This window comes from Elephantulus edwardii, unplaced genomic scaffold, assembly GCF_000299155.1.
Source record: "Elephantulus edwardii isolate Elephantulus edwardi_28Jun2011 unplaced genomic scaffold, EleEdw1.0 scaffold00232, whole genome shotgun sequence".
Classification (NCBI taxonomy): domain Eukaryota; kingdom Metazoa; phylum Chordata; class Mammalia; order Macroscelidea; family Macroscelididae; genus Elephantulus; species Elephantulus edwardii.
The window spans coordinates 2,837,913-2,865,008 of NW_006399982.1; the positions used below are offsets into that span (position 1 = coordinate 2,837,913).

General features: G+C 48.1%; 1 protein-coding gene and 1 pseudogene across 1 annotated transcript; one reads left to right on the plus strand and one right to left on the minus strand.

The window, feature by feature from the left end:
• The first annotated feature begins 1,390 nt into the window (after positions 1-1,390).
• LOC102857755 lies at positions 1,391-12,216 on the plus strand (annotated as a pseudogene).
• A 4,460-nt stretch (positions 12,217-16,676) lies between these two features.
• Positions 16,677-21,500, minus strand: AQP3 (aquaporin 3 (Gill blood group)). Its single transcript, XM_006898502.1, has 6 exons — positions 21,330-21,500; positions 18,335-18,461; positions 17,867-18,004; positions 17,426-17,544; positions 16,924-17,141; positions 16,677-16,845 (listed from the first exon to the last, which is right to left on the minus strand). The coding sequence occupies exons 1-6, from the start codon at positions 21,435-21,437 to the stop codon at positions 16,677-16,679; spliced, it is 879 nt and encodes a 292-aa protein (XP_006898564.1). The 5' UTR covers positions 21,438-21,500.
• Positions 21,501-27,096: the final 5,596 nt, after the last annotated feature.

Genomic DNA, 27,096 nt, shown 5'->3' on the forward strand with positions numbered 1-27,096 from the left:
TCATCTAATTTCAGAACTTTTAATCACCCAAAAGAAGAAAATCTGCTCCTTGGAAACAAGGATTCTGAAGTTTCATCTGACATACATTGGACATGTTGTAAGGTGGGACCAGTCCTTTGAGACGGACGTCATGCTTGGGAGAGTACAGGGAGAGCACAGGAGAGGAAGGCCCTCAATGAGATGAATTGACGCAGTCACAGGGGTAATGGGAGTAGGTGTATCAGAGACAATAAGATAGGCACAAGATAGAGCAGGGCTTAGGGCTATTGTACACAGGGTCGCTATGAGTTGCAGGTGACTTGATGGCTCATAACAACAACATATCCATTAACAACCATTTCCCCCTCTCTAGCTCCTGGCAACCACTGGAGTATTTTCTGTCTAGATCAATTTGCCTGTTCTGGACATTTTGTGTACATGAAATCATGTAAGATCTTTTTGAGCTAACTTCTTTCATTTAGTACATGTTCATAAAGTTCACCCATGTTGTAGCATGTATCAGGGATTTTTTTTATTGTTGTTTTATGAAGTCTGAATTATCTCAAAACTCAAGTCACTGTCATCAAAGTTGGTTCCAACTCATAGGTGATCCTCCACTGGGCTCCTGAAACTGTAAACCACACAGGAGAAGACTCCATGTTACCCCTGTGGAGCTGTCAGTGTATTCAAAGCACCAGAAAAACTTGACCTTTGTGTCCAGCGCAACTTTACAGACTACAGTATCATAGGGCTCTGGTGGCCTGGTGGTAATGAACTGTGCTGTAATCCCAAAGGCATGTGTTTTGAATCCTCCAATTGCTCCAGAGGAGAAATATGGGCAATCTCCGGTGTGATTTATAGCCTCTGAAAATCTGCTGAAGGGTCAGCTATGAGTCAATTCTGACTCAATGACACACAATAATAACAATAGGTTCATTGCTCCCTTTAGTCACCTCGTGCTACTATAACAGAAATACTACGAGTAGTATTTAACAGTAAACCTTTAACAAGCGGAAATGTATCCTCCCACATTTGGGGAAGCTAGAAGTCCAACTTCAGGGGGAACTGGTGTTCTCTCTGTGTTGACTTTGGAGGAAGGTCCTGAATGGCCTTTCAGCATCAGTAGGCCCAGGTTCTGTGGAGATTTCCATGTGTCTCAGTCTTCCCTTATGTCAAAGAGGCTCCCTAGGTCCAAGAGATGCACTGTTGTCCAAGCTCTTCTTTTTTGATGGTATTAAGATTTCTGTTTCTCTATTTCCCTTTTCATTTCTCTCTTCCTTAATCTCTGTGAGACAAAAAGTGTTGCAGGCCACATGCCAGGGAAATGCCTCTTACTTCAGGTTGGAACTGTGGCGGGATTAAAGCTGCTGTATCCCACCTTTAACCCTCTCATCAATTGGCTTAGAAGATCATGGGGGATCGGTAGGTAACTTTCACATTACGTCACTATATTCATTATATCAGAAACACTGAGAATCATGGTGAGGCCAATTGGGGGACATAAATCAGTTTATGGCAGAGGGTTTTGGGGTTTTTTGTGAGTTCCAAAAACTCACTGGTTCCAACTTGTAGCTGACCATCCACTGAGTTTCTGAAGCTGTAAATCACACAGGCAGAGACTGTCCCTCTTTCTCCTGCAGAGCTGCTGGTGGATTTCAATCACCAGAAAAATTCAGCCTTTGGGTTAGCACCACAACTCCCTAGAGACTACATCATCAGAGCTCCCTTAACTAAATCCAAGGTTGGGAGAAAGCCCAAAAAAGAATCATAGAGCACTAGGACTCGGGAGGAAGGATTGAATCGTCTCATCCAACATCTTTGTGGTCTCAAGGGGAAAGTGAGGCACAGGGTGGTGAGAGGATTTATTCTGGGTCTCATAACGACCTGAGCTCCTGACAGCAGCCCTCAATCCACCACATTATACATCTGTTCTCCACTCAAGACAGGGTCTTCTCCCCATAGCCAGCTCATCCATCCTGAAACTGTAGGAAACTTCGATTTCCCAGAAAAAGCATACAGGAGCTTACATGACCTGGTCTTACCCACCTTTCTAGCCTCATTGGCATTCTAAGTTTTAGTCACACTGAACTCCTGCCAGACTCCTCCAAAACATACTGCTCTACTACCAGGGCCTTTGCACAAGCTGTTCCCTCCACCTGAAACCTTTGCCTAGCTAACTCTTTCTCATCCTCAGATCTCAATGCTGAGGTGTAGGCTGTGTGACCTAAGTTAATTGTATGGGACCTCAAGATTGGAAAGGCCTCATGCTAGCTTTAAAGACCTGTTGTCTTCCTGAAATTCTGAGTAGCTTTTTTTTCTGATGACGTAATTGTAGTCTGGGGGGAGTTTCACTACTAACCTAAGATGGGCAGCCTCCTCCTGTCTGATTTACCACCTTGAAACCCCAATAGAGAATCAGCTTTCAGTACGTTCTGGTTTGATGGCAATTTGTTCTTTGAAAGAGTTTTAAACAAATTTAACTGAACTCATTGCCATCGAGTCAGAAGTGACTCATAGCTGCCCCTCTAGTGGATTCTCAGAGGCTGTAAATCACACCGAAGGAGACTGCCCACATTTCTCCCACAGAGCAGTTGGTGGATTCCGACTGCCTGCCTTTGGGTTAACAGCGTCACTCCTTACCCACCAGACCACCAGGGCTCCTTTGTAACAAAGGGGCCTGCACTTTCAGCCAATTCTATGGAAGTGTTTTGTCCTGGGAAAATTCTCAGTTTCCTTAAATGGGCAAATGTGCAGTCTTCTCTTGCTTTAAGTTCCTTGAAGGTAAGAAACATGTGGTGGATTCTGTTTTTCCCTTTTTAAACCTTAACAAAGAAGCATGTGGTCCAGAAGCTGCTGCCATCTGTCTTATCAGCCTTAGGAGACTGATAATGAAATTAAAAGAAGACAGACAGAAATTCCTGTACTGCGGAGCAAGCCTCACCTGAAATTATTCCTCTAGATTCTCCAGTTACATGAGCCAGTCAATTACCATTAGCAACTTTGAACTAGCTTTTCTCTTCTTTGCATCCAAGAGCTTCCTGATATTATGTAAGCATTGCTTATCATAGTGTTCCTGGTGCCTACGACAGTCTCTCAGCTCTTTGCTCCAAGCTTCAGACCCTAGCAGGAACTCTGCTTTGCATAGTCAGTAAAACACAAATGGACATTCTTCTTGTATTCTCTGCATTATGCTAAGATCCATCTGACATCAGCAGTAATATCCCTGGTGCCATGACCTCTTTCAAACCCAGTCTGAACTTCTGGCAGTTTAGGTAAGTCTATTGTCAGGAACCTCTCCAAAGTACTGAGAAGCAATGATATCAGTTTAAACACTAAGGTCCACCTGACTCATGCCATGGTCTTTTTAATCACTTGCTATGTATTTGATAGCTGGACAATGAATAAGGATGATGAAATAAGAATCTACGCCTTTGAGTTGTGGTGTTGGAGAAGAGTACTGAGTATCCATGGACTGCCCAAAAGAACATACAGATATGTCTCAGAAAAAGCTTGGCCAGAGAGCTCCTTGAAGGCAAGGAAGGTAAAGCTTCATCTCACGTACTTTGAGTACTTTTGAGTTAGGTGGGGCTGATCCTTGGAAAGGTACATCATGATTGAAAAATGGAGGGTCAACAAAAGAAAGGAGGACCCTCAATGAGGTGAACTGACACAGTGAAGGCACCATTGGCCTTGAATATGTCAGAGACGATGAGGATGGCACAGTCTAGGACAAAGTTGTACTCAACTCAATGATACGTAACAACCACCACGAGAATCTGGAATAAAAGAGATGTTCAATATATGATATTGATTGAAATAGATGATATTGATATGAAATAGATGATTAAGTATGATAGACAGGTAGAAAGATAGCTGACTTTGAGTGAGCTCAGACTCAGTGCTTTTATATCCAACAGAACCAAACACTGTATTATCTTCATATAGCCAGCATGTTCCAGCCCATTGCTGCAGCTATAATGGCAATCCCTCCCTGTAACAGCTTCCCTTGTCCTCTCTGGCTCTTTCTATCATTGACTCTGATGTCCTTCTCCAGCAATTGATCCTTTTTGATAATATGTCCAAAGCAAGCAAGTCCATGTTCTCTTGTGATCCATTAGGCTCTTTTTCAACTAGATTGTCAAGCCTTTCTTCCAAGTCTGTCTCAGCTTAGAAGACATTTTGTCCACCCCAGGTGACCTCACTGGTGTTTGTAATACTGGTTGCACAAGTCATCACAGCGTGACACACTGACAGATAGTGGAAACAGATAACCCTTAGCTGTTGAGCAGGAAAGCCAGAGGTACTGATTTCCATGTGAGACACATCCAGGAGCCCATCTGCAGGGTTCTAGCTGCCTCTTTTCTTACTCACTTCTGACTCAGGACATTACCACAGACTCACACTTCCTGTGTGGGCCCAAATCTCTAGGACTAGTCACTGCCTGTCCTGCCCCGGCCACTGGTCTGCTGAGGCTTTTCTCTACAGCACATGCCCCTGGTCTTAGAAGTTCTACCCCAAAATCAGAACCTGGGCCTGGACCGGCCACTGCCTCAGCCAGTTTTTACAAGTCATCTTTATTCGCGACTCCCTCTCCCTCTCTGGAATCAGTGCACGGTGTGAATGGTTGATGTCAGAGGGTTGGATGAACCTGACTTTCTGGTTGCGTAGAATTCAAAGCTTCTGTGAAATAGACAGTTGCTGCTGCATGTGGAAATCAGTATTGGAGTTAATCTAGCTGTTCTCTCATTCAACAACCCTTCATCCACTTACTGTTTGTCCCCGGGGTCACCAGTGACACAAATGATTAAATGGCTTAGCTGTTAGCCAAAAGGTTTGAGGATCAAGTCCACCTAGAAATCCCCAGGCAGGTACCCCTGCAAACTACTTCTAAAGAAACAGACACTCAAAATCCTACTGAACACAGACAAGTCTGCTCCACAGACACGGGCTTGCCAGGAGTCGCAGTTGACAGAAGTGATAACTAGAGGTCCAGATGGGCTGTGTGTCCAACTCAGTCTCTGTCACCTTCTTCAGACCTACTTCTTCCTGACCTTTTGCTGAAAATCTGGGTGGTGACCTCAAAACCAAAAGGAGTCCCAGTCCCTCTTCCTGACCTCACTATTTATCTGGGGTTTCACCATGTCCACCCTTCGTCTCTTTTCTCACCTCCCATGTACACTCCCAGGCTGTCAGACCACAGCACAGGTGCATGATTTCTGCCTGTTTGCATGTATCATAGGTGTGTTGACAGTGTGAGTGTCTCTGTGTGCTTTTGTGTGAGTGACTATAAGATGGTGGGAATGTAGTGAGTGTATAAGATTTTGAACCTGCAAGTGAGTGAGTATGTCTAAGTATCTTTGAGCATCTGGGAGTGTGAATGAGTGGATATCAGAGTTTGAACATTCAGTGTAGGTGTGTTGAGTGTGTATAGGCATGTCAGTGAATGGGAGCATAAATCTGTCCACGTGTACATGTGCGCACAACCTCAGTCCTTCACCAGTTATCTAAGGCACACCTTGAGTGTGTAAGAATACAAGTGCCTTGAAGGGTCAAAGGCTGCTCAAGCTGTAAGCCCCTAGCCAGATAAAGGCAAGACTTTATCTCCAAGTTAGAGGTCACTGCCTTCTCCCCACTCTTGGCTTGAATCTGGGGATCCCCAGCTAAATAAAGGGTCCATCTAGAAGAAAGAGCTCCTTTAGACTGGGAACTGTAGCCTGCTTCTCTCCTCAGGCCTGAACACTCCTTGCTTCCCTCAGCCTGTTTCTGGTCAGGCCTTGGCAGTGACCCTGAGAAGAGAGGAGGAGGGTGAGGATGAGAGTTAGAGTGGTGGGCCGGATGTCCCAGGTGCCTCCTTAGCAATGAAGGGCGTCTCCACAGAGACAGGCGGTGGGCCATGTCCAGATGATTATCAGAACACCTGACATTCCCTTCCCCTCCCTTAGCATCCCCCAGCCAGGCCTCCTTAACTTTAAGGTATGTGAGAAAGTCTGACAAGACTTACCCTACCTCCTCATGTTGTTGTTGCTGTTATGTTTTTGTCCAATTGCCTGTGACCCCTATGTACAATAACTCTGAACTCTGACCTATCCTGAGCCAATCTCATTGTCTCCAACACACTTAATCCCATTACCATAGTCACTGAAGCAACCCATTTCATACAGGATCTTCCTCTCCTGTACTGTCCCTCCACCTTTCCAAGCATGATGTCCTTCTCCTGGTCCCTCCTGGTCACATGCCCAAAATATGTGAGACGGAGCTTCAAAATCCTAACCTCAAAGGAGAAATTTGTTTTCACCACCTCCAGGATAGACTTGTTTGTTGTCTTGGCTGTCCGCGGTATGTTCAAGACTCTTCTCCAACACCACAACTGAAAGGCATCGATTCTTCTTCTAACATCCTTCCTCTTGTCCAGCTCTCTGATGCTTAGCAAGTAACTGTGAAGAACATAGCCTACAAAAAAGACAGAAGTTAGGGAACAGGAATGTGTAAGAGAAGCAAGTCCAAGTAACTAAATCTGGTCTAAGCGCTTATTCTCCCAAAGCTCTGGAGACGGGGAAAGGCAAAACCCATCTCTTCTTCACACCATATCATACTTCACTCCCGCCCAAAGATATGACCACGGTAGTCAAGGAAGGGTGATCCCGACAGAGGCAGGGAAGTCAGTTTTCAGTTCGTAGCTCCACCCCACTATCAACCCCTTCCATGCCAGGTGTCTATTTCAATTCATAGTGACTCTTGTGACAGAAGAATTGGCTCATAAGGTTTTCTTTTTTTATAGAAGTGAACATTTATTAAGGTAAAGAGATAGGCGAGCTCTGGTGGCCTAGTGGCAAGAAGCTGCGCTGCAATCCCACAAGTGAGAGGTTCAAGTCCACTGGAGAAGGAGAGACAATCTCCTCCTGTACACCTGTACCAGTCAGATCCAATTTGATGGTGCACACACACAAAAACAATAAAAATTTTTAAAAAATTTTAAAACCTATTACAGTAATAAGATAGACACATAGCTAGTGAAGGATAAAGTGAAAAAGATAAAAGAAGGGAAAGGGGTAAAGGGCCCCTGGAAAGATGGGTGAACCCAAACTTCACAGCATAGTATGAGCAGGAAAGGAGAGCAAGAGTGAGAGACCATAAGGTTTTATTCTCCCTGATCTGATGGAAACAGATTTCCAGCTTTTTCTTCTTCAGGGTCGTGGGTGGGTTCAAACTGTCAACCTTTCAGTTAGCAACTGAGTGCTTAACTGTGACCACCAGGACTCCTTAGCTGTTCAGTAAGACACTTCCTTCCCCCCCTGCACCCCCCCCACACATTAACACTCCTAGATTTCCTGTGTTTTGACCATATGCTGGTATGGGAGGGACAATTCAAAGATTTGATAAAAACTTAGAGAGATCCCCAGAGTCACAGTAAATACCCTGCAATTAGCTTCTTGAGGAACTAAGGCAGGATGGCAGTGAGATCTTTGGAAGGACTTCCCCATGGGAGGCTGGGAAGCAGGATGGGTGAACACGGATTGCGATTTTGCTTCTTTCTTCAATCTCTTCTGAACCCTTCACACACACTGTCTTTCAAATATCAACTACATCACATGGCTACGCTCGACTTACGGAGACACAAAAGGCCCTGGGGTGCTCAAGCTCCTCCTTTCTAAGGAACTCTGATTTTCTGGAGAAGAGCTGGTGTGAGGAAGACTCTGCCTTTTATCTCCTCTCCCCAGTGATCCCATGGAAAGCCAGTTCTGCTGAAGTTAGGGGAGACTGAAGCTAGACATACATGCAAGATAAAGACTCAAGGAAGCTCCAAACAACCTGGGGCTGGAGGAGCTGAACTCAGGAATCTCTCATCTGGTTTCACACTTTCATACTTGTCTAGCCTATTATTACTACTTAAAAAATAAATAAGCCAAAAAGCCCCTCAAACTCATTGCTGTTGACTCAACATCCTAAGTACCTTTCTAGTGGGATTTCAGGGGCTGTGAATGGCACAGAGGAGACTGCTCACCTTTCTCCTGCAGAGCAGCTGGTGGACCAGAACTGCCACAGAGGTGCTGCTTTGCCTTATAGGAGCACCACTCCCGATGGACGACGTCATCAGAGCTCCCCGCATTAATACTACTCTCATTGTCATCAACTCAGAAGCATCTCACAGCTGATCTTCTGGCAGGTTTTTGAAAGTTTTAAACTGCAAAGGAGAAGATTGCCTAGCTTTCTCTCAAGAAGCTGTTAGTGAATTCCATCCACCAGAGAAGCGTCACCTCTAATTAGCAGCACAGCTTTGATTAACAGCCTGACTCCCTGCAGACCAGGCCACCAGAGCTCCTTATTCAATGCAACATCTCAACTCACTGCTGTCCAGTCCAGTCGGAACTGATTCATACCCTCCGGCAGGATTCCAGAGACTGAAAATTGCACAGGAGATTGCCCATCTTTCCCCCACCCCCTGAAGCCACTGGTGGATTCGAACTACCCATCTTTGGTTGGCATCACAATGTCCTACCCACTAGGTGGAGGAAGTGCAGCCAGCACGATGCTCTTTAAAGGTAAGGATGATAACACTTTGTCTCACATACTTTAGGCATGTTGTGAGGAGAACCAATCATTGGAAAAAGATATCCTGCTGGGAAAATTGAAGGGTCAGAGAAAGGGAGGGAGACCTTCAACAAGATGGATTGTCACAGTGACTGTAACAATGGCCTAGAACATATCAGAGGTCCTGAGGATAACGCAGATAGGGCAGGGTTCAGATCTGTTGTTCAAGGGTCACTGTAAGCTGTAGTCAACTGACAGCATCTAACAACAACGAAAATAGACAGAACCTCTTTATTCTCACTGCCACCCTCTTCCTTAACCCAAATAAACCCGGCATCAAAGGCCACAGCCCCAAGCATGGAGTCATTGAGTCTCTGTGGAGGCCACCCCAGCTGGGAGCTAGGAGGACACACCCTTTGCCCTTGAGATACTCTCCTGGTAAGCTATCCTCCAGCGCCCTTTGAAAGCTTCATTGCCTCAGTTTCCCCTCTCCATGTGCTCTCAGTATAAAGATACCACCACCTCCTCCTGCTGCAGGAGTTTAAGGACCTGGCATAGGCTACAAACTGCAAAGGACTACAAACTTCACAGACCCTTCCTGCAGGGGTGGAAGTCATCTCTTGCCTCTGGGGGTCTCCACATTGGGTGGAAAAGCCCTTCTTCTCCTCTTCCCACCCTACCCACCTCTATCCCACCCATGTTTTCCCAAGCCTGAGAGAACCCCACCCAGCTTTTCAGCAAAACAAAATCAAGAGGAAAGAGTGAGCAAGGAAGGAGCTCATTATAAGAAATTAAGGAGGAGGTTTGCCTGGGAGTAAGATCAAGCAGGATTGGGCTGGCACAAGTCCCTCAAAGGTATATGCAGAGATGTGATCTGAGTACACACACAAACACAGAGAAGCTCAAAGACTATAGCCTTCAGAATGGACACACCTCAACCTCAAGAAAACAAAAGTCGTCACCACTGAACCAATAAACAGCATCATGATAAAGAGATAAAAGATTAAAACTGCCAAAGGTTTCATTTTACTTCCATAATCAACAGGCATGTAAACAGCAGTCATGAAATCAAATTGCATCATACTGGGCAAATCTGCTGTAGAAAAACCTCTTTAAAGTGCTAAGAAGCAAGGATCACACTCTGAGGATTAATGTAACTAATTGAAAATATCCAAGTCATGGACTTCTTAAAAAAAATTTAAATTTTATTATTTTTGTGTTTGTCCATCAAATCGGATCTGACTGGTACAGGAAGAGATTGACCCTCCTCCTCTGGTGGATTCAAACCGCGTACCTCTAGGGTAGAGTCATGGAACTTGCAAGTTCATATGCAAGTGGAAGTCGAATAATTAAAAAAGAAAGATCTAAGAAGAAGTCACACCTTTGAACTGTGGTGCTGGAGAATTATATTGAATATACCATCAACGGCCAAAAGGAAAAGATGGACAATCTCCTCTCATGCGATTTACAACCTCTGAGAACATCTGCAGGATCAGCTGAGTGAGTTCTGAGCAAATCTATCCTGGTAATAGCAGTAGTATAATCAGAATAGTCCTGGCAGCAAGAATACCCTTGTCTCACACACTCTGAGCATGTTACCAGGAATGGCCAGTCCTTGGAGAAAGTCATTTTGATAATTAAAGTGGAAAGTCAGTAAAAAAAGAGGAAGACCCTTAACAAGATAGATGAAGATAGTGGCTGCACCACAGTGGGCTCAAACCCAGCAGTGATTCATTCTTCTCCACAAAGGGTCACTGAGTCAGCACTGACTCCATGGCACCTCACAAGGCACCATCATGCACACATGTGCTTGGAAGTCCACAGGCGATGCCCTTTGAATGTATACAGAAATATGCTTTAAATAAATGCAGAGATATGCTCTGAATACACAAGATGTAATGACTTTTCTATGAAGATGGTGCCAACACTGAAGAAGGAAGCCCCTGCCCCTCCCAAAACTGAAGCCAAAGCAAAAGCATTAAAGGTCAGGAAGGCAGTCCTGAAGGGCGTCCACAGCCACACAAATAAAAGAAGATCCACGCATCACCCACTTTCCAGCGGCCTAAGGTGCTGAGACTCTGAAGGCAGCCCAAATACCCCCAGAGGAGCACCCCCAGGAGAAACAAGCTTGACCACTAACTATGCCATCATCAAATTTCCCCTGACCACTGAGTTAGCCAGGAAGAAGATAGAAGGTAACAGCACACTGTGTTCATTGTGGATGTCAAAGCCAACAAGCACCAAATCAAACAAGCTGTAAAGAAGCTCTATCGAAGGTGCATGATTTGAATCCACCAGATGCTCCTCTGGAGAAAGAGGGACAATCTCCTCCTGTGCCAGGTGGATCTGATTGGACAGTACATAACAAGGGAAAAAAAAGCAGCAGCTCTATAACATTGATGTGGCCAAAGTCAACACCTTGATTAGGACTGATGGAGAGAAGAAGGCCCCTGTTCGGCTTGCTCCTGACTGTGATGCTTTGAATGTTGCCAACAAAACTGGAATCATCTAAACTGAGTCCAGTTGGCTAATTTTAAACACAAATTTTTCTCACCATAAAAAAAAAAAGAAGAAGGCGGCGAAGATGTGATGGATCAAGTATTCTCAGAGAGATGAGTATACAGGGTAATATTCTCCAAGTCTGGGCAAAGAAATGCTAACTACACAGGAATGTTTGCGAGCCCACCCTGCAGCATGAAGCCACCAGTGAGGAGGTCCTGTCCCCACCATCTGACTCGGGGGTCCAGACGGTTCAGTGACATCGTCCGAGGGCTCCAGTGGGAAGAGCAAGAAGAGGTCATCGCTCTTCTCCCCATACAAAAACAAAAAGGAGAAGAAGTCCAAAAGTGAGGGCCGGTCCCCAGAGAAACCCAGCCCGAGCCTGCTGGAGGAGGCCACCGCCAAGCCCAAGTCCTTGTGGAAGTCCGTCTTCTCTGGGTACAAGAAGGACAAGAAGAAGAAAGGTGATGACAAGTCCTGCAGCAGCACGCCTTCCAGCAGGGCTACTGTGGACTGGGGAAGATCAAGATGTCTCCTATCGTAAGAGCAGAGCTGCAGCTCCGACGCCAGCTGAGCTTCTCAGAGGACTCAGACCTCTCCAGTGACGACATCCTTGAGAGGTCCTCCCAGAAGTCCAAGCGAGAGCCAAGAACCTACACAGAGGAGGAGCTGAACGTCAAGCTGACCCGGAGAGTGCAGAAGGCAGCTCGGAGACAGGCCAAACAGGAGGAGCTGAAGCGGCTCCACCGGGCCCAGATTATCCAACCGCAGCTGGAGCAGGTAGAGGAGAAGCAGAAGCAGCTGGAGGAGAGAGGTGTCGCGGTGGAAAAGGCGCTGCGCGGTGAAGCAGCAGGCATGGGCAAGAAGGACGACCCCAAGCTGATGCAGGAGTGGTTCAAGCTAGTGCAAGAGAAAAATGCCATGGTGCGCTACGAGTCAGAGCTGATGATCTTTGCCCGGGAGCTGGAACTGGAAGACAGGCAGAGCCGACTGCAGCAAGAACTGCGGGAGCGGATGGCAGTGGAAGATCACTTGAAGACAGAGGGGGAGTTGTCAGAGAAGAAGATCCTGAATGAGATGCTGGAGGTGGTGGAACAAAGAGACTCCCTGGTGGCCCTGCTGGAGGAGCAGCGGCTCTGAGAGAAAGAGGAGGACAAGGATCTGGAGGCGGTCATGCTGTCCAAGGGCTTCAGCCTCAACTGGTCCTGAGTGCCCACCCACCTCCAACTGGTCGGTCTGTCGCCATCCATCTGACCTGGGCTGGGTCTGCCAAGCCGTGGGGATTCCACATCGGAAAAGGCCTGGCACTTCCCAGGAGTTCGCTAGCACAGGACCACGTGCCTCTTGAGAAGCAGGGCCGAGTCTCACAGCAGCTGGGACGTCCCAAGTGCAGATGAGCCTTACTTGGAGCGTTAAGTAAGGAGACAGAGCTCCTCGCTTGACTTCCACCAGAAGAGGCGTGCTGGAGTGGGTGACGGCCACCACGCAGAGACCCGCACGCTCCCGGAGGACCGGTAAGAGGAGCAGGAGCCGCATTGTTGCTGAAGCGCCACCAAAGAAATGGAACCACCCTCACCTGAGTGGAGACCAGGGCATGGGCCTGGGTGCCCAGGGCAGCCCCAGCACAGCATCAACAGGCAAGCTGAGCGCCCAGGGCTCCAAGGAGGGATCCACACCCCATCCTGCCCCACACCACACACTGGACCCCACGTGGCCAGGTGCACCAAGCGTCTGTTCGGTGACAACCTGTGAGACCTGCGGATTGCTGCATTTTGCTTTTAATTCACATCATTTCGACACTGGAAAATACTCACTTTAGGGAGCGGCCAGACTAAGGGTGTCTTGTTTCGAGCCCCAGCTTGACAGACAGGTGACGTCACTACGCGTGCTTCACGTCGGGGCAGGGGATTCTCTTGGCGTTTTTCCTGTTTTTGCACCTTGAAATGAAGCTGATGGCCTGGCGAGATCCTCTGCCGCTTTGGACCCTTTTTATCAATTAACTTATTTTTGTAATACTTGAAAAGAAGCAATTTCATTTTTATATCTTTACTAGAGACACTGATAACCGGGCCCCTGGTTGTATTCCCTGTTACATCATTGCATCCTGGCCCCAGACTGAGCTGAGGCCCGGGCCTCTATTTATTGGTCTTAATAGTGTTACTGACCCAGTGGGCCTGAGACGCATCACGAAAAAATAAATAAATAAAGGGACACAAAGAAAGAAGCAATATAAAGAGTCAGGCAATGATGTTGTTGTTATTGTTGTTGCTCTTGTTGCTAGAAGCCATCCAGACAACTAAGACTCCCAGCCACTCTGTGAACAACACAGAGTGTTGGGCAAGAACCTTGCCCTATTCCCCACTTGCCTCACAATCTCTGAGATGCTCATCGTTACAGTCACTGTGTCAATATGCCTCAGTGAGGGTCTTCCTCTCTTTCTCTGACCCTCCCTCCACCTTTCTCAACATGATGTGCTTTCCCCCTCCTAACAACAATGTCCAAAGTACATGAGACAGTTTCACGATCCTTGCCTCTGAAGAGCACCCTAGTTGCACTGTCTCCAAGACAAACTCGTTTCTCCTTTTTGACTTCCCATGGGATATTCAGTACTCTTCTCCAACACCACACAGACACATGGAGAAAGAGACAGACTCAATTGCCCAGAAACTCATACCCATAGAGATATAAACATACATGAAGCGAGGGATGGATAAGCAGACCTATATATACTGAGAAATCTACACATCTTTGCATGCAGAGAAAGAGAGGGAGGCAGAAATACTAACAAGAGCCAAGCCCAAGGGTCATGGGAGTTGATTTTTCAATCCAAACATGTCAGAATTTTTTTTTTTCATTTCATTATTTTGTGTGTACTGTCAAATCGGATCTGACTGGTACAGGAGGAGATTGACCCTCCTTTTCCAGCAGAGCATCTGGTGAATTTGAACCTTGTATCTCTGAGATTGCAGTGTAGCTTCTTGCCACTAGGCCACAAGAGCTCCCTACAAGTCAGGATTTTAAGGAACCACAGGATTCTCCACTCTGAGCTATATGGGTCAGCTTGGCTCAGAAGGAAAGGACGGGAGGGGGAGGTTGAGCAGGAAGAAAAGTGCAACAATGAATGAATGAAAATCCAAAGTCTGTAAACTTTCATTTAAATTAATAATTTAAAGAGAAAAATAAAGTGACCAAGTGTGAAACAAAAAAAATCTAAAATAAAAATAAACATTAAAAAAAAACAAACAAGAAAGTAGGCACATAGATGAGACGTGAGTTCTGGCCAGTAGAAAGTGTTTTAAGTGGAGAAAGGGGCGAAATACCCTTTCCTTAAGGAGATGAGATTTCTGTTCAGCATGAACAACCAGTGAGTGAGAAAATGAGTTCCCCTTCTGCTCTTAGAAGAATCTTAGAAGAATCACAGCACCACTGGACAGTTGTTGCACCCTGCTACACTCTGTCTGAACCTACTGCTCCTGGTCTCATGGGGTCTGGCCCTCCATTCAACCTGCTCCCTTATTGTATGTTCCTCTGCCCTGTAGACCTGTGTGTGACCCCTTCCTCTCATTTCCCTCCCAAGAGCATCCTACAGCCAGGCTATGTGAGCCATCGCCTCTGCCTCCCTCTACCCTCTCTCAGGAAATTCAGAGCCCATAGAAGGAATCTGAGGCAGAAGAAGTTGTTGAATTCAATGACCTTTCAAAAACAGCCTTCAGTGTCTCCCTTCCTCCTCCGCCTCCTCTGGTTCTGAAGGAAAGACCATGAGGTGACATTTACTCTTGGCCATCTGCTGGCCTCTGTGTCAAGTCCTCATGAATTATCTTCCATCATTTCATTCTTTTGTTATTCTCAATTCAGATGAGGAGGCTGAGGTTTGGGGAAAGAGGATGATCACTCCTGGTTGGTTCACTCAGCTAAAGAGCTGGCCTTGGACTCATTAAGTTCATTACTACACCTGAAGGTCATCTGCTACCTCCTGGCATGCATTAGAGCAGAAGGACTTAAAGTGTGCTGGGAGGGACAGGACAGTATGGAGCGAGGTGGGAGGGAACCCCAAAATGGGAAGGGGTGGAATTAAACTAAAACCACATTCCTCTCCCAGGATTTACCCTTCCTCCCCACAGGGCCTGGGAAGGGGACACTCCCTCTGGCTCAGGTCCCTCCAGCATTCCAGACACACCTCCGGGGACAGAGAGGAGGTGGGGAACTGAGGTGAAACTGCTTCTCCTAACCGCATATTCCCAAGCAGAACCCACCCACCCTCTCTCTAGACCACTATCTTCATTGTGTGTGAAGCAACTGGGAAATAAGAATCTAGTCTCCAAAAATCAGATTCAAGGTTCCCTGGTTCCCATGGGGTTAAATTCTTCTGGGAGGGGGTAAGACCTGAGTAGAGGCCACCTCCTCTTTTATTCCCAGTGAAACTTGAGGAGGATCCGGTAAGGAAGAGAAAGTGAGAAGGAGGCACGTGATTTTCTGCTGAGCTTCCTGGACTCAGGTGAGTCCAGCTCCCTTGGTCGTTTGAGGCCCAGGGAGTAAGTCCTGCCCTACTGAAGATGCTCTCAACTGAAGAAATGAGGACAGCAGTGAATGTCCCTGGGTTTTCCTGGGCTCAGGTAATTGACCATAGTCAATAGTGGAAGAGCAAGGAAGAGCAGAGTAGATTTCGGGTTAGGACCATCTCCTGAGGGTCAGGAGGGCCATAGAAAACAGCCCTACTTCCAGGAGGCCTTTCAGAAAGAGCCTGTGCTTACTGTGGTCTTATTGAAGCAGGCTGGATGTTAAGGGAGCTGTGATCAAGGTCTAGGTTAAGACCTTGAAACCTGAACTGCAGATGGTAGAGAGTAATATAGGTCCTTTGTCTTTTGGGATCAGGACGATGACGTCACACGTTATGCTGGTAGAACCCAGGAAGATGGATGTTTAGGGGAGAGTTTAGGGTCCCTGAGCTCAGTGTGAGGGGCTTGAAGAGGCTGTCTGATCTCTGTGTGACCCTAGTCCTCCAAGTCAGGACTAGAGTATTGCCCCGCCCCCAGGCACCCTGGTCAGGTTAATAAAACCCAGTAGTGCAGCCTGGGTGTCTGTGGCCAGATTTACCCAAAATTCCTCATCTGGCCCCAAAGAAGTCTCCCAAAGAGTAAGTAGAGATACTGCACGACTGGCAATGAGACATACATTTTATTATTTTTTTACAAAAGACAAGAGTATATATTGGGTAAAGGATTACAGGATACTTCGGTGGCAAAGTCTCTCAATCCCCACCTCTAAGACTGTATGTAACTACTATATATTTACTATATATATTTGATATTTTTTTAAAAAAGCAAACATGAAACTTATGAGCGTCACCTTCGTCCTTCCTCAGCCTTCCCCCATGGCTAGAATTCTGTTCCTTGTCCTGAACATTTGGACGCGCACACACACACACACACACACACACACACACACACCTGTTACCCATTCTCTCACAGGGATGTGCTGGCCCTGCTCCCTGTCCAACTACAGCTCAAGGTCAGTGGCCTGAGATCCCATACGGGCAGAGCACAGAGGAAAATCCTTAAGGGGACTGTCCAGCGAGGTGGGGGTAGGGAGCTCATGGGGGGGCATTGAGGGAGTGGCCCCATACAGTCAGTGGATGCTCAAGGAGGGGGCCGTGGAGTGGCCATGCACCCTCAGACCTGTTCTTTTTGCTTTACTGGGGACAGCTTCACATTCTCCTCCTCGGTGGAAGGCGGGGGCTCCTCCACATGGCAGCCAATCATGAGCTGGTACACGAAGACGCCAGCAATGGAGCCCAGGAGTGGAGCGACAACGGGGACCCACCACCAGTGCTTGCCAGTCCTGGAGGGCAGAAAGACAGTCAGGGGTGGGCAGGGCAAGGCAGAGGGGCTGCAGGCGGGGATAGCGGACTGCACTCACGTGAAGACCTCAGTTCCCCAGCCAGCGATGGCAGTGAAGAGGCGGGGTCCAAAGTCTCGAGCGGGGTTGACAGCGTAGCCAGAGTTGAAGCCCATGGAGGTGCCGATGACTAGGACAACCAGGCCCACAGTGAAGGCCTCCAGGCCCCGGGGAACGGGGTTGTTGTAAGGGTCCACGATGGCCAGCACGCACACGATGAGGGAGGCCGTGCCGATGAACTGGGAGAACATAGAGGTGAGGGGTGGCACCCGCCTCCCCCTCCCCCTTGTACCTCCTTCTGTCCCCTGACTAGCTCATAAAGTCTACAGAAAGCAGGGGTATTGGAATTTGGTACTAGAATGCTCTGGGAAACAAAAAGGACTCTACCATGATTCTGAGCATGTGTTCCTACAGATGAGGAGACCCACTATAGGAGTTTCACTGTCCCCCAGCCAGCCCGTGAATAACCTGAGACAGCTTGGGCCTCCCTCCTCTCTTCCAATCACATGTCCACAGCCCATACCTGGTCGAAGAAGCCATTGACCATGTCCAAGTGTCCAGAGGGGTAGGTGGCAAAGATGCCAGCTGTGCCGTTGGGGCCCGAGACTATAAGCTCATTGTTGGCAAAGGCCCAGATTGCATCTGATGAGAGATCAGACTCATAGTGGGTGAGGGCAGAGGCCCCCTCTCCCCTCCCAGGGGTCGGGCACAGACAGGCACAATCACTTTTAAATTACTTTGAAGTCAGAAGAGGTGAGGTCGTGTGGGGTGGAGGGACCCAAGACGCCCTTGTTGCCCAACTTGTTTCTCTCCCTTAGGGCCCCCCACCTTGGGCTTATGCGTGAGAATGAGTGAGTCATGAGCCTGGGCAGGCCCTCATGTCTGTCAGTGAAAAGCCTGGTGCCAGGAACTCCAGAGGCAGAGGGGTGGGGGCAGTGTAAGAGGGCAAAGGGGAGATGCTTACCATAATACAGCCCAAAAACGATCCCAGCGCCCAGGAAGGCACCCAGTGTCTGAGCCAAGGTGTAGATGGGAAGCTTGATCCAGGGTTCACGTGCCAGGAAGCACATGGCAAAGGTCACAGCAGGGTTCAGGTGTGCCCCTGGACACAAGGTAAACGGGACCTCAGCACAGCAGGGAGATCAGGGACACCTTCCTCCCTCTCTAGCCCCAGCAAGGTTCCGGAGAAGAATTCCTTTTACAAGATGATGGTTGGACTATGTAGCAAGCTAACAATCTCCAAGATGAGAATCAGACATGCTGTGCCAAGTTCCAAAATTTCCGCTCTCCACCCTTCTTTCCCAAAGACCCAAACTGAGTCCATGGTTATGTCCTGCTCTGGGGCATGCCTCTTTCATGCCCAATCCCCAGAAGGACATCTGGTGAAAATGCTATTGAGGGGTAAGATCTATGAGTGGGGATAAGGCCTTACCAGAAACCTGGCCAGCAATGAGGATGCCCAGTGTGACAGCGAAGCCGAAGGCCAAGTTGATGGTGAGGAAGCCTCCATGGGTTCCCCGGCTGAGCACCACCTGGGCCACAGAGCCACAGCCAAACATCTGCAACAGGAAACAGAGCAAGTGGGTGAGGGTGAGGCCCCGCAGTTCTCCGTCCATACTGGGAAACCAGTAACCTCTGCCTACGGCCGACCATCAGGAGGCCTGGAGGCCTTTTCTAGAATCCAGTCCAAACCCTCCCTGCTGCAATTGCACCCCCTAAATGGGGGCATGTCCTGCTCCTTCTGATGTTCCAACTCAGTCCTGTGGACTGAGAACTGGGGACCCGGACACCTGAATTCCCCAGCCTGCTCGTAACATGTCACCTGATGGACTCCCAGCAGGAAAAGCAGTTTTCTCCACCCAGACCTTCAGAGAGCTGGGAGGCTTTCACTCTGAACCTCATTTCCTCTCCATCTGAGCTGCCAGGGCCCCAAGAATGCGTCACCTCTGAGCATTCTCACGGCAGATCCTCCTTGACCTGTCCCTGTTAGGATGAGCCTCCTCTTCCAACCCACCCTGACCTTTCTGCTCTCAGCAGTCCAGAGTCTCCATTCAGATTTTAGATTCGCAAAGACTAGGATCTGAGCAACTCCCTTCCTTATTTGTGGTCCAGTGAGGAGACGGGTTTCAAATTTTCTGACACGGACAAGGGCTATAAGAGTAACTATGATGTACTAGTCAAATAAAATATAAAAATTCATATCATTTGATATAGAGCTGTCACCTCAAGTCCTTTGAGTGTTCCCCCAATGCTCCCATCCCTGCCCTGGGTCTCTTCTCCCACCTCCTCATAATCAGAGCTTTAAATAGCTTCTAGGACCCTGCCCTGGTGCTAAGGGCCCTAGTTCATTCCAATGGGTCAGGGTCCTGGCTTGCAAAGCATTGATTATCATCCCTCAAAAGGAGATAGTGGGAATGCCAGCGGTAGCAATGCAGGGCAAAGGTGTGCAGGCAGGTGAGAACAAAGATCAGCGATTGTGAGCATATGTGGAGGCGGGGGCACGCACGTGGGGGTCTGGGGCATCCTGCCCAGCCTGGCAGGCACTGACCTCAGCTCCTTTGCCTGCCTGAGGCCCGAACCTGGCTCCATCCCAGAAGGGCTTGGAGGGAGGAGCTGTCAGAGCCAGTTCCACCACCTTGGGGCTAATGTTCCTCTTCCTCGCCCCAGTCTTCTTGGTCAGTCACCCTCCCCCACCAAGAACCTCAGTAAAAACGGCCTCAAACACAGCCCTGATTCTGCCACATATTCTGCAAGCTATGGGAAACCGCACAGAGGTGGGCAGGCAGACCCTCACCCACTGCTCTGGATGGGGTCCCCCAGGCTGGGCCCCTCCTTTTCAGGCAGCCTTTGAGTTTCTGCTTTACACGGATACCTGACGCCTCACACACACCTGCACCAGAACGCCTTCTCCACAAACATGACACCCTCCTTTTGTGACCTAGGATAAGCCAAGTAATCTTGGGGTGTAGCGTGAGGACTGATTGCTCCTCTGGGGGGGGGAGAGATGAGCTGAGACAGAGCAGACCAAAGGAAGTCCCACCTAGAACACGAAAAACACTTTTCCCAGACCTCGCTGCTCTAAAACTATCGGACCCAGGCCTTGGGTGGGCAGTAGGGTACACAGGCCCAAGACAGGAGGGGGAGAAACACCTCAACTGCTATCCTGGCCCAGGAGAGGAAAGGGGACAAGGATGTGGGGACACTGGTCATGTGAGGAGCTGTGGGCAAAGCGCTCCATCTGCTTTACCCTCCTCTTCTTGCTTTCTACAGCCAGGGATCAGTCTCAGCCGTCCTGCCTCACCACTACTGCCACCACTTTGAGGTGAGGTACCCCCAGCCCCAAGATCCTGGGGTTGTTAAGGTTTCAACTGGGGACCAAAATGTTGGCAGTTTGAACCCATTTGACTCCAAGAAAACAAGATCTGGCAATCTTCCTATCGGGCTATTTGATAACATCTTACAGCAACAAACCCCGAAGCCTTACTAAGCCAAGGTGAAAACTCCTAGCCCGCTGGGGCCTGTCTAGTGTGTACTGCCCAGGGCTGGGCCTGCGAAAGAGCAGAGCAACCCAACTACTTGAAGCAATGCAGAGACAGAAACTAGAAGCAGGTGTAACCACCTGAGTGACTAAAAATCAGAGAGGAAATGGAAATCTTATGTCTGCCAGACCCCAGAACAGAGTCACCCAGGAACAACCCAGGACTGAACCTGGTGTAACCAAAGAAGTAGCTGGGACTGAGGAGTAGCACAGAGGGGGCAAGTTATCCGACTTGGAGTCACTGACAGGGAGTAACTGAGAGGCTGGGGGTGGGGGGGTGGGCTCCAATGACCTCTGCAGCGAAGCAGACAGCAGTTGCCTGGGGGGAACTAATAGGGAAGCAATGTTAGGACATGTCCTCTGCTCTGAGCCCTCATGCCATCCCACAGCCTCCCGTTTTTTAGGGTCTTCTACCTTCCTGCCTTACTGTTGGAGTCTGCTTGGCATCCACCCTCTGCCTCTGCCTGTGGCAAACTGTCCTCACCTCACTGCAACTTTTGGACTTTCAAAAGCTTAGTTATTCATTAGACCCCAGACACTCCGAACCCAAATAACCCAAAAAGGGCTCAATTGCCTCTGCCCTCCTGCTCCAGCCCTGGGACCCTGGAGTGGAGTGGGGGAGCTGCGAGAGGCAGAAGCAGGGGCAGGAGGTCCCACACTTGCAGGGAGGGAGAGTAAGGGAATCAGGCTGTCACTTCTCAGTTACAGCTGCCATCCTAGCAAGTCAGTGCCTCATAGATGGACTTAGTGTTCTACAAGTGGTGAGGGAGTCAAGCCTGGAGTTCAGACTTAAGAGAGGAGAGCAGGGCCAGACACAGCCCCTGGGGTGGAGGGACAGGGGGTGAGAGAGGGTGGGTCTGGAGAGACATAGTGGACTCTCTGCACTTACCACCAGGATGAGGGTTCCCAGGCACTCGGCAAGGGCCTGGCGCAGCAGCCGGTAGCGGATGTGGAGTGCCTTCCCGCAGCGGGACACCAGCTCCTTCTGTCGACCCATGGCAAAGCCACTAGGCAACGGCTCTTTGTGGCGGGAAGGACAGGCTGGAAGCGAGCAGTGACAGAGAGCAACGGGTGGCGCCCTTTATAGGAGAAGCAGAGATAGCCCCGCCCGTCTCGCCCCAGGCGGCCCGGCCCCTCACCGGGCCAGGGAGGCTGGGGTGGGGGGAGGGGAGTACGAGGTGAACTGGACTGGAGTGACCCTGGAGGGCATTGAGGAGAAGTGAATGTCACTGGGGCTCAGAGGATCTTGGGGCGCAGGATTATAGTTGGAGAGAGGGGAGCTGCCAAAGTGGGGGACCCTTTGGCATAGTCAGTGAACATGTGGTCATCCCGCCATAGGGGAAGGTGATAGGGAGAGACAAGCCAGGGAGGACAGGTACTGGCGCCATCTCTTAAGATGACTGGCCCACACATGCCTGCATCTGGGGACTAGGAATAAGGAGGCTGTGAGCCCCAAGATCTCACAATCCAGCCTAGGGGTCCCCACACACATAGGCTACACAAGGCAGTCAGAACCCACCAGCTCTTGCTCCTTGTGCTGTGAGAACATGTCATGAGCTGCCTGTCCTCAGGAGCTACAGCCACAGCTGGGTTTATACATGGCACGTGTCCTGTGTGCCTGGTGGTGCTTGGTGGGCATCCCCCGCCCTCGGGCTCTGCACAGTCCATGCGAACTGAGCTTATTACACGTGTACCTGTATGCACTTTCACATGACTCGAGAGGCTGAACCGCAGTTGTCTTGACATGCCATATGCCACATGCTTGCCAGCAGGGTGAGTCCCAGATGTTTTTAAGCCTTTCCTCTTCCCCCCTCTGGCTGATCCGTGGCCAGCAGAGAGTCTGTGCCTTTCAGAGTTTAAGCTGCCTAAACTGTGGCTTGGCCTCTTTTGAAGGAAGTCATGGACAACCCTGTCCCTCAACATCAAGGGAAACTGAGGCCTGGGAGCCTGAGTTTTGCTGTCACAGGACTGGAACGAGCATGCCCTCACCTCAGATCTCTTAAAGTAGTGTTGCCAAGGAAGACAGAGAAGAAAAAAATTTTCTAGAAGGATTTAATGTAGATGGGTTAAGGATCCCAGGACTTGTCTGGGGTTGAAATCTAACTATCAGACATGAGTCAGGCCCAAATGATGGGGTATTAGCAACTCAGAAGGTGCAAATTATTAATTCGCTCAGTTGTTAACTGAAAGGTTGGAGGTTCAAACCCCCTAGAGGCTCCTCAGAAGAAAGTCTGGTGACCTACTTCTGAAAAACCTGCCATTGAAAAGCGTCAGAAGCATAGCCCTGCTCTTAACACTAACACACAAGGCTCATGCATCGAGTGGACTGCTGGGCCTGTCAGCACTCAAAGAATAGCACACATGCACACGTCTTACCCTCAACCTTGCAGCCACACACACATCAGATACTGAGCTCTGTTCATGTGCTCATGAAGTCTCTTTCACACAAGAGCCTGGCATAGGGTCACAAGTACCTGGAACCCACACAAGGCCTCACATGGCCTTTCGCCCAGGAAGCTGCACCCCACCCCACCAGGCCCCCACGGGCTGGGAGGCCCCCTGGTGAATCAGGAAACCATCACCAGCCTTCCCACTTGCTTGACTGCCAGCCTATGACTCAAGCTAGCACTCTGGCCACCTGGTGCCAGAGCCCAGACTATAGAATGTGGTGTCAGAGGGCACCTGCCACTCAGCCTGCTCTTCTCCTTAGCCAGTGTGCACCCCTCAGTCCCTCACTTCCTCAGGACTTCCTGTAAGGTAGCGCAGGACTAGAACTAGCAAGGGATTCCTTACACGTCAAAGAAAACACAAAATCCAGCCCTCAGAGTCCCTTCGCACCCTCCCGTCCTGAGCCTGGAACCAGAAGAGAAAGCAGGCACACACGGGGCTCCTGCACACACACACGGGTTTGCATGTGTTCACATAGGTGTTCACACGTGCTATGCCAGGAGGCAGCAGACACATGTAATCAGATTTGCATATCTTGTCCACAATAGTCAACATAAGTTCACTCATGTGCGCCTACAAGTACTCACAGATGTTCATGCATGCTTATGCCTAGCTGTACTCCCAAAAGCTTTTATGACTCCTTCTAGGACCCAGCTTCTGGGTTCTGACTCTTTCTTTCTGCACAACTCACCCAGACTCATAGTGTACAAATGAGTTCACACACACACGTAGTGACAAAAACTAGAGCTAAGAAGGTATGAGTAGGTCTTACTGGTGTTGGAAAATAAGGAATTAAGCAGTGCCCCCCTGCCAACTCTCCTTGGGTCACCTGGACCGGACCAAGTTAGTCAGCCTCTGAGGATGCTAGCACAAAAGCGGCAGGCTGGCCTGAGCTGGGGGCACAAAAGCAGGTTATCATACATTCCAGGGACATCATCCTCATGCAGCTGCTGTGAGTGGTGCTCATTGGAGCAGAAGGCAGAAAAGTATGTGTTTTCACAGAGAAGAAAGTGAATTTGCTGAGGTCTTAACCCTGTGAGTCACAACAGATTACCCATAGCCTTCTAGACTCCCTCTTGCACTTTGGAGAAAACCAGGGCCCAACGTAGGCTGAGAGCCACCCTTCCTGCCAGGGAGGCCAGGCCTCAGGAGATGACCGGAAGGCCCTTCCCCTTCCCAGGGCATCTTGAGCAAGGTGTATAGCTCACCTGGGAGGGAAGGCTGAACAAGGAAAGGGGCCTGACAGCCCATCTACCCTGTGGGAGGCTGTGATGCCTTTTGAGGTCAGAGCTGGGGGAATGGGTTCCAGGAGAGGGAAGGGCTGAAGATGCAAGTCCTAGCCTGCTGGACCAGAGGGGCTGGCTGGGGCCCGGCAAGGAGTGGGGTGGCACGCCCTGCATTTCCTTCCCCCCAACTCTTTTTGCCTGAATGAGAGCACATTGAACCAGCAAAGAGACATAGATGCTGCTATCAGTAACTCAGTGGTGGGAGCTGTGGTCAGGGGGAGTAAAGACCCTCTTGGGAGTGAGGGAAGGGCAGAACAAACCAGACTTAGACACATTTAAAGCTTAGAAATTACTTCCTTCCACTTTATAAAGTACAGCAAACTCCGGAGGTGTTATGTTTCCCATTTCACAGATGACAAGTCTGAGGTTTGGAGGAAGGTCACCTGCTAAGTTCTCACTTAGTTATCCAGTACTGAGCTGGGGTTCACATCCACCCTCTGGGGAAGAGAGTGAAATGGACAGAGGTCAGGACTAAGTCTGAGGGGAGGCAGGAAGCCAGAGCACAAAAAGCAGCTTATTGAGTCCCTGAAGTTTGACCTCCTCTTTCCAGGGTGTGCCCCCACTTTTAGGTTGCTGCTGAACAGCACTCCTGCCTCCGGGCCTCGAGGGTTGGGGGCTGCCTCTGGACTGGAGTGGGGAATGGAGAGGAGAAATGAATCACTCTATTATGAGCATCTTCAGACCAGGGGGGCATGTTGCAGACCAAGGGTCCCAAAGAATGAAATAATTTTATAATTATTAATAATGAGACAGACAACCAGTAATGATATAGAACAGAGTGTGAAAAACAGGGGGCCAACAGTTCCCATGACTGAAGGCCCCAAGCCATGCTTCTCTAAATATTTATTTAGAATCATAAGGAGGGTAAACAAAGTAAAATCACAAGGAAGTACAAAGAAAAAATAAAGGATAATGGTGAAGTCATTTACAGATAAGGTCAAGTTCCTCTTTATGCTAATCACAAGAGGGAGAGATTCATTTGACACAAACCAAGAACAATGTTGACTCCTAGGGACACCCCAGTGCCACAAGGTGACCGTCAGCTTGTATTAAGCTCCCCTCATTTCCCGATACAGCATTTGGTCTACTATTATTAAATTTAATATTTGGCTTCCCTCATTTCCCCCTCTTTTGTTTAAATCATAATTTTGAGATCATCAAGATAAGAAAAATTTCTCTTCTTCAGGATTCATTCTTTCTTGTCTCTTAATCATTTACATATAATCAAACAAATGTAATCAAGAAAGCAAAATAAGCTCACAAAAATACTTCCAATAAAGCAGCATTCCCTGAGGATCAGCTTCCATTGTCATGTTGCCATAGTCCCCACCAAAACCAGTTCTGATTAATCTCCTTTGTCCATGCGTCCTTAGCCATTCCTTGTCACTCCACCCTGAGAGAGATTTCACCCTGATTAATAAGGAAAATGGGGCGGCGGACTCTCCTAGCTACTTCCTGCTGAAAAGGGACGCTGTAGGTTTCAGGGTGAAGATCTTCTCTCACTACTCTGAAGGGCCCTTTGGCAATAGGAAACACGTATACTGTTGAGGAGATTGAACGTGTATCCCTAAACACAATTGATAACAGTGCATCTAAATTCCAAAATCAATCTCCAGGACTTAAGAACAATAAATGATATAGTTGTGCCTCTACATCATGTGGTTCCTAGCCCTTTCACTATAATAGACAAAGTGCCAGCCAATAAGACTTTTATTTTAAGGATTATCTTCCCCCTGTAACTTGATTTGTGTCATTGTTAGAATCTCTAATTGGAATATTATTGCTTTTCACTGTTGACTCGTGTCTCCACTGGTTTTGGTGGGGACTATGGCAACATGACAATGGAAGCTAATCCTCAGGGAATGCTGCTTTATTGGAAGTATTTTTGTGAGCTTATTTTGCTTTCTCAAGAGGGAAAAATTTAATCAAATATATAACAATAATTTTGAACAATATAATCTTTTAAATTTAAGGATAGCAACATTATCAATATGATTGTACAAATAATTTCCAATCCAAAGAGATGCATATTCCAATACAGTTCCTATTTTTTGTAACTTATTTTGGTAAGAATGCTGTAAATGTGGATACAGTTCCACTATTCCTCCTTCATGTCATGAGATAGTTTTTTAGTATAAGTAGTTATAAATCAATTGCCTTCCTTACTCTAACTTAAAATTTTGATGTTTTTGTGCTGACGAGTGGAACCAACAAGGCTCCAATTAATGACGCTTCCATAGGAAGTATTAATTAAAACTCGTCTTTGCTCTATTTAACACTGTCTCCAATGTATCCATTCTCTAAGAAAGATAAAGGAAGCAACTGACAGGGAGGAATATCAGGATAATCTGAATTTGTTACTGATATCTCCATGAAAACTATATCCTTGAAACATCTACTAGAGAGATATATTATTACCCAAAACTTTATAAAGCCGATGAACAACTTTTAACAAGAGAGTATTAAAAACATGTGCCCAATAGCTGGTATTATCTGCCATTCTGCAGCTTCATCCTTGTCAAAGTGTGGCCTCTTTTGACTCATCTCGGAGTTTCACGTTTCTGGAGGGCACCCACAGCAGTTCTGATCCTGTAGAGATATAAGCAAATCCTCGCCCCCACCTAATAACAAATCCCTTTTTCCATTCATTAGTTAGAGGTTCTTTATAATATATAGGCTGATTCAATTCTTTAGAGGATTGTAATACCCAATGTCTTTCAGCTGGAGTTTCTCCTTTTTCATTAGCATTTAAAAAATTTAAAGTAAATAAGGCTTTTTGTAAAATAGTTCGAGGAGATCATATCCCATCTCCCCCCTTCTGTTTTTTCAACATAGTTTGTAAAGTCAAATTAGCCCTTTCTATTATAGCTTGTCCTTGGGGGTTATATGGAATACCAGTAATATGATTAATGTTCCATTTTT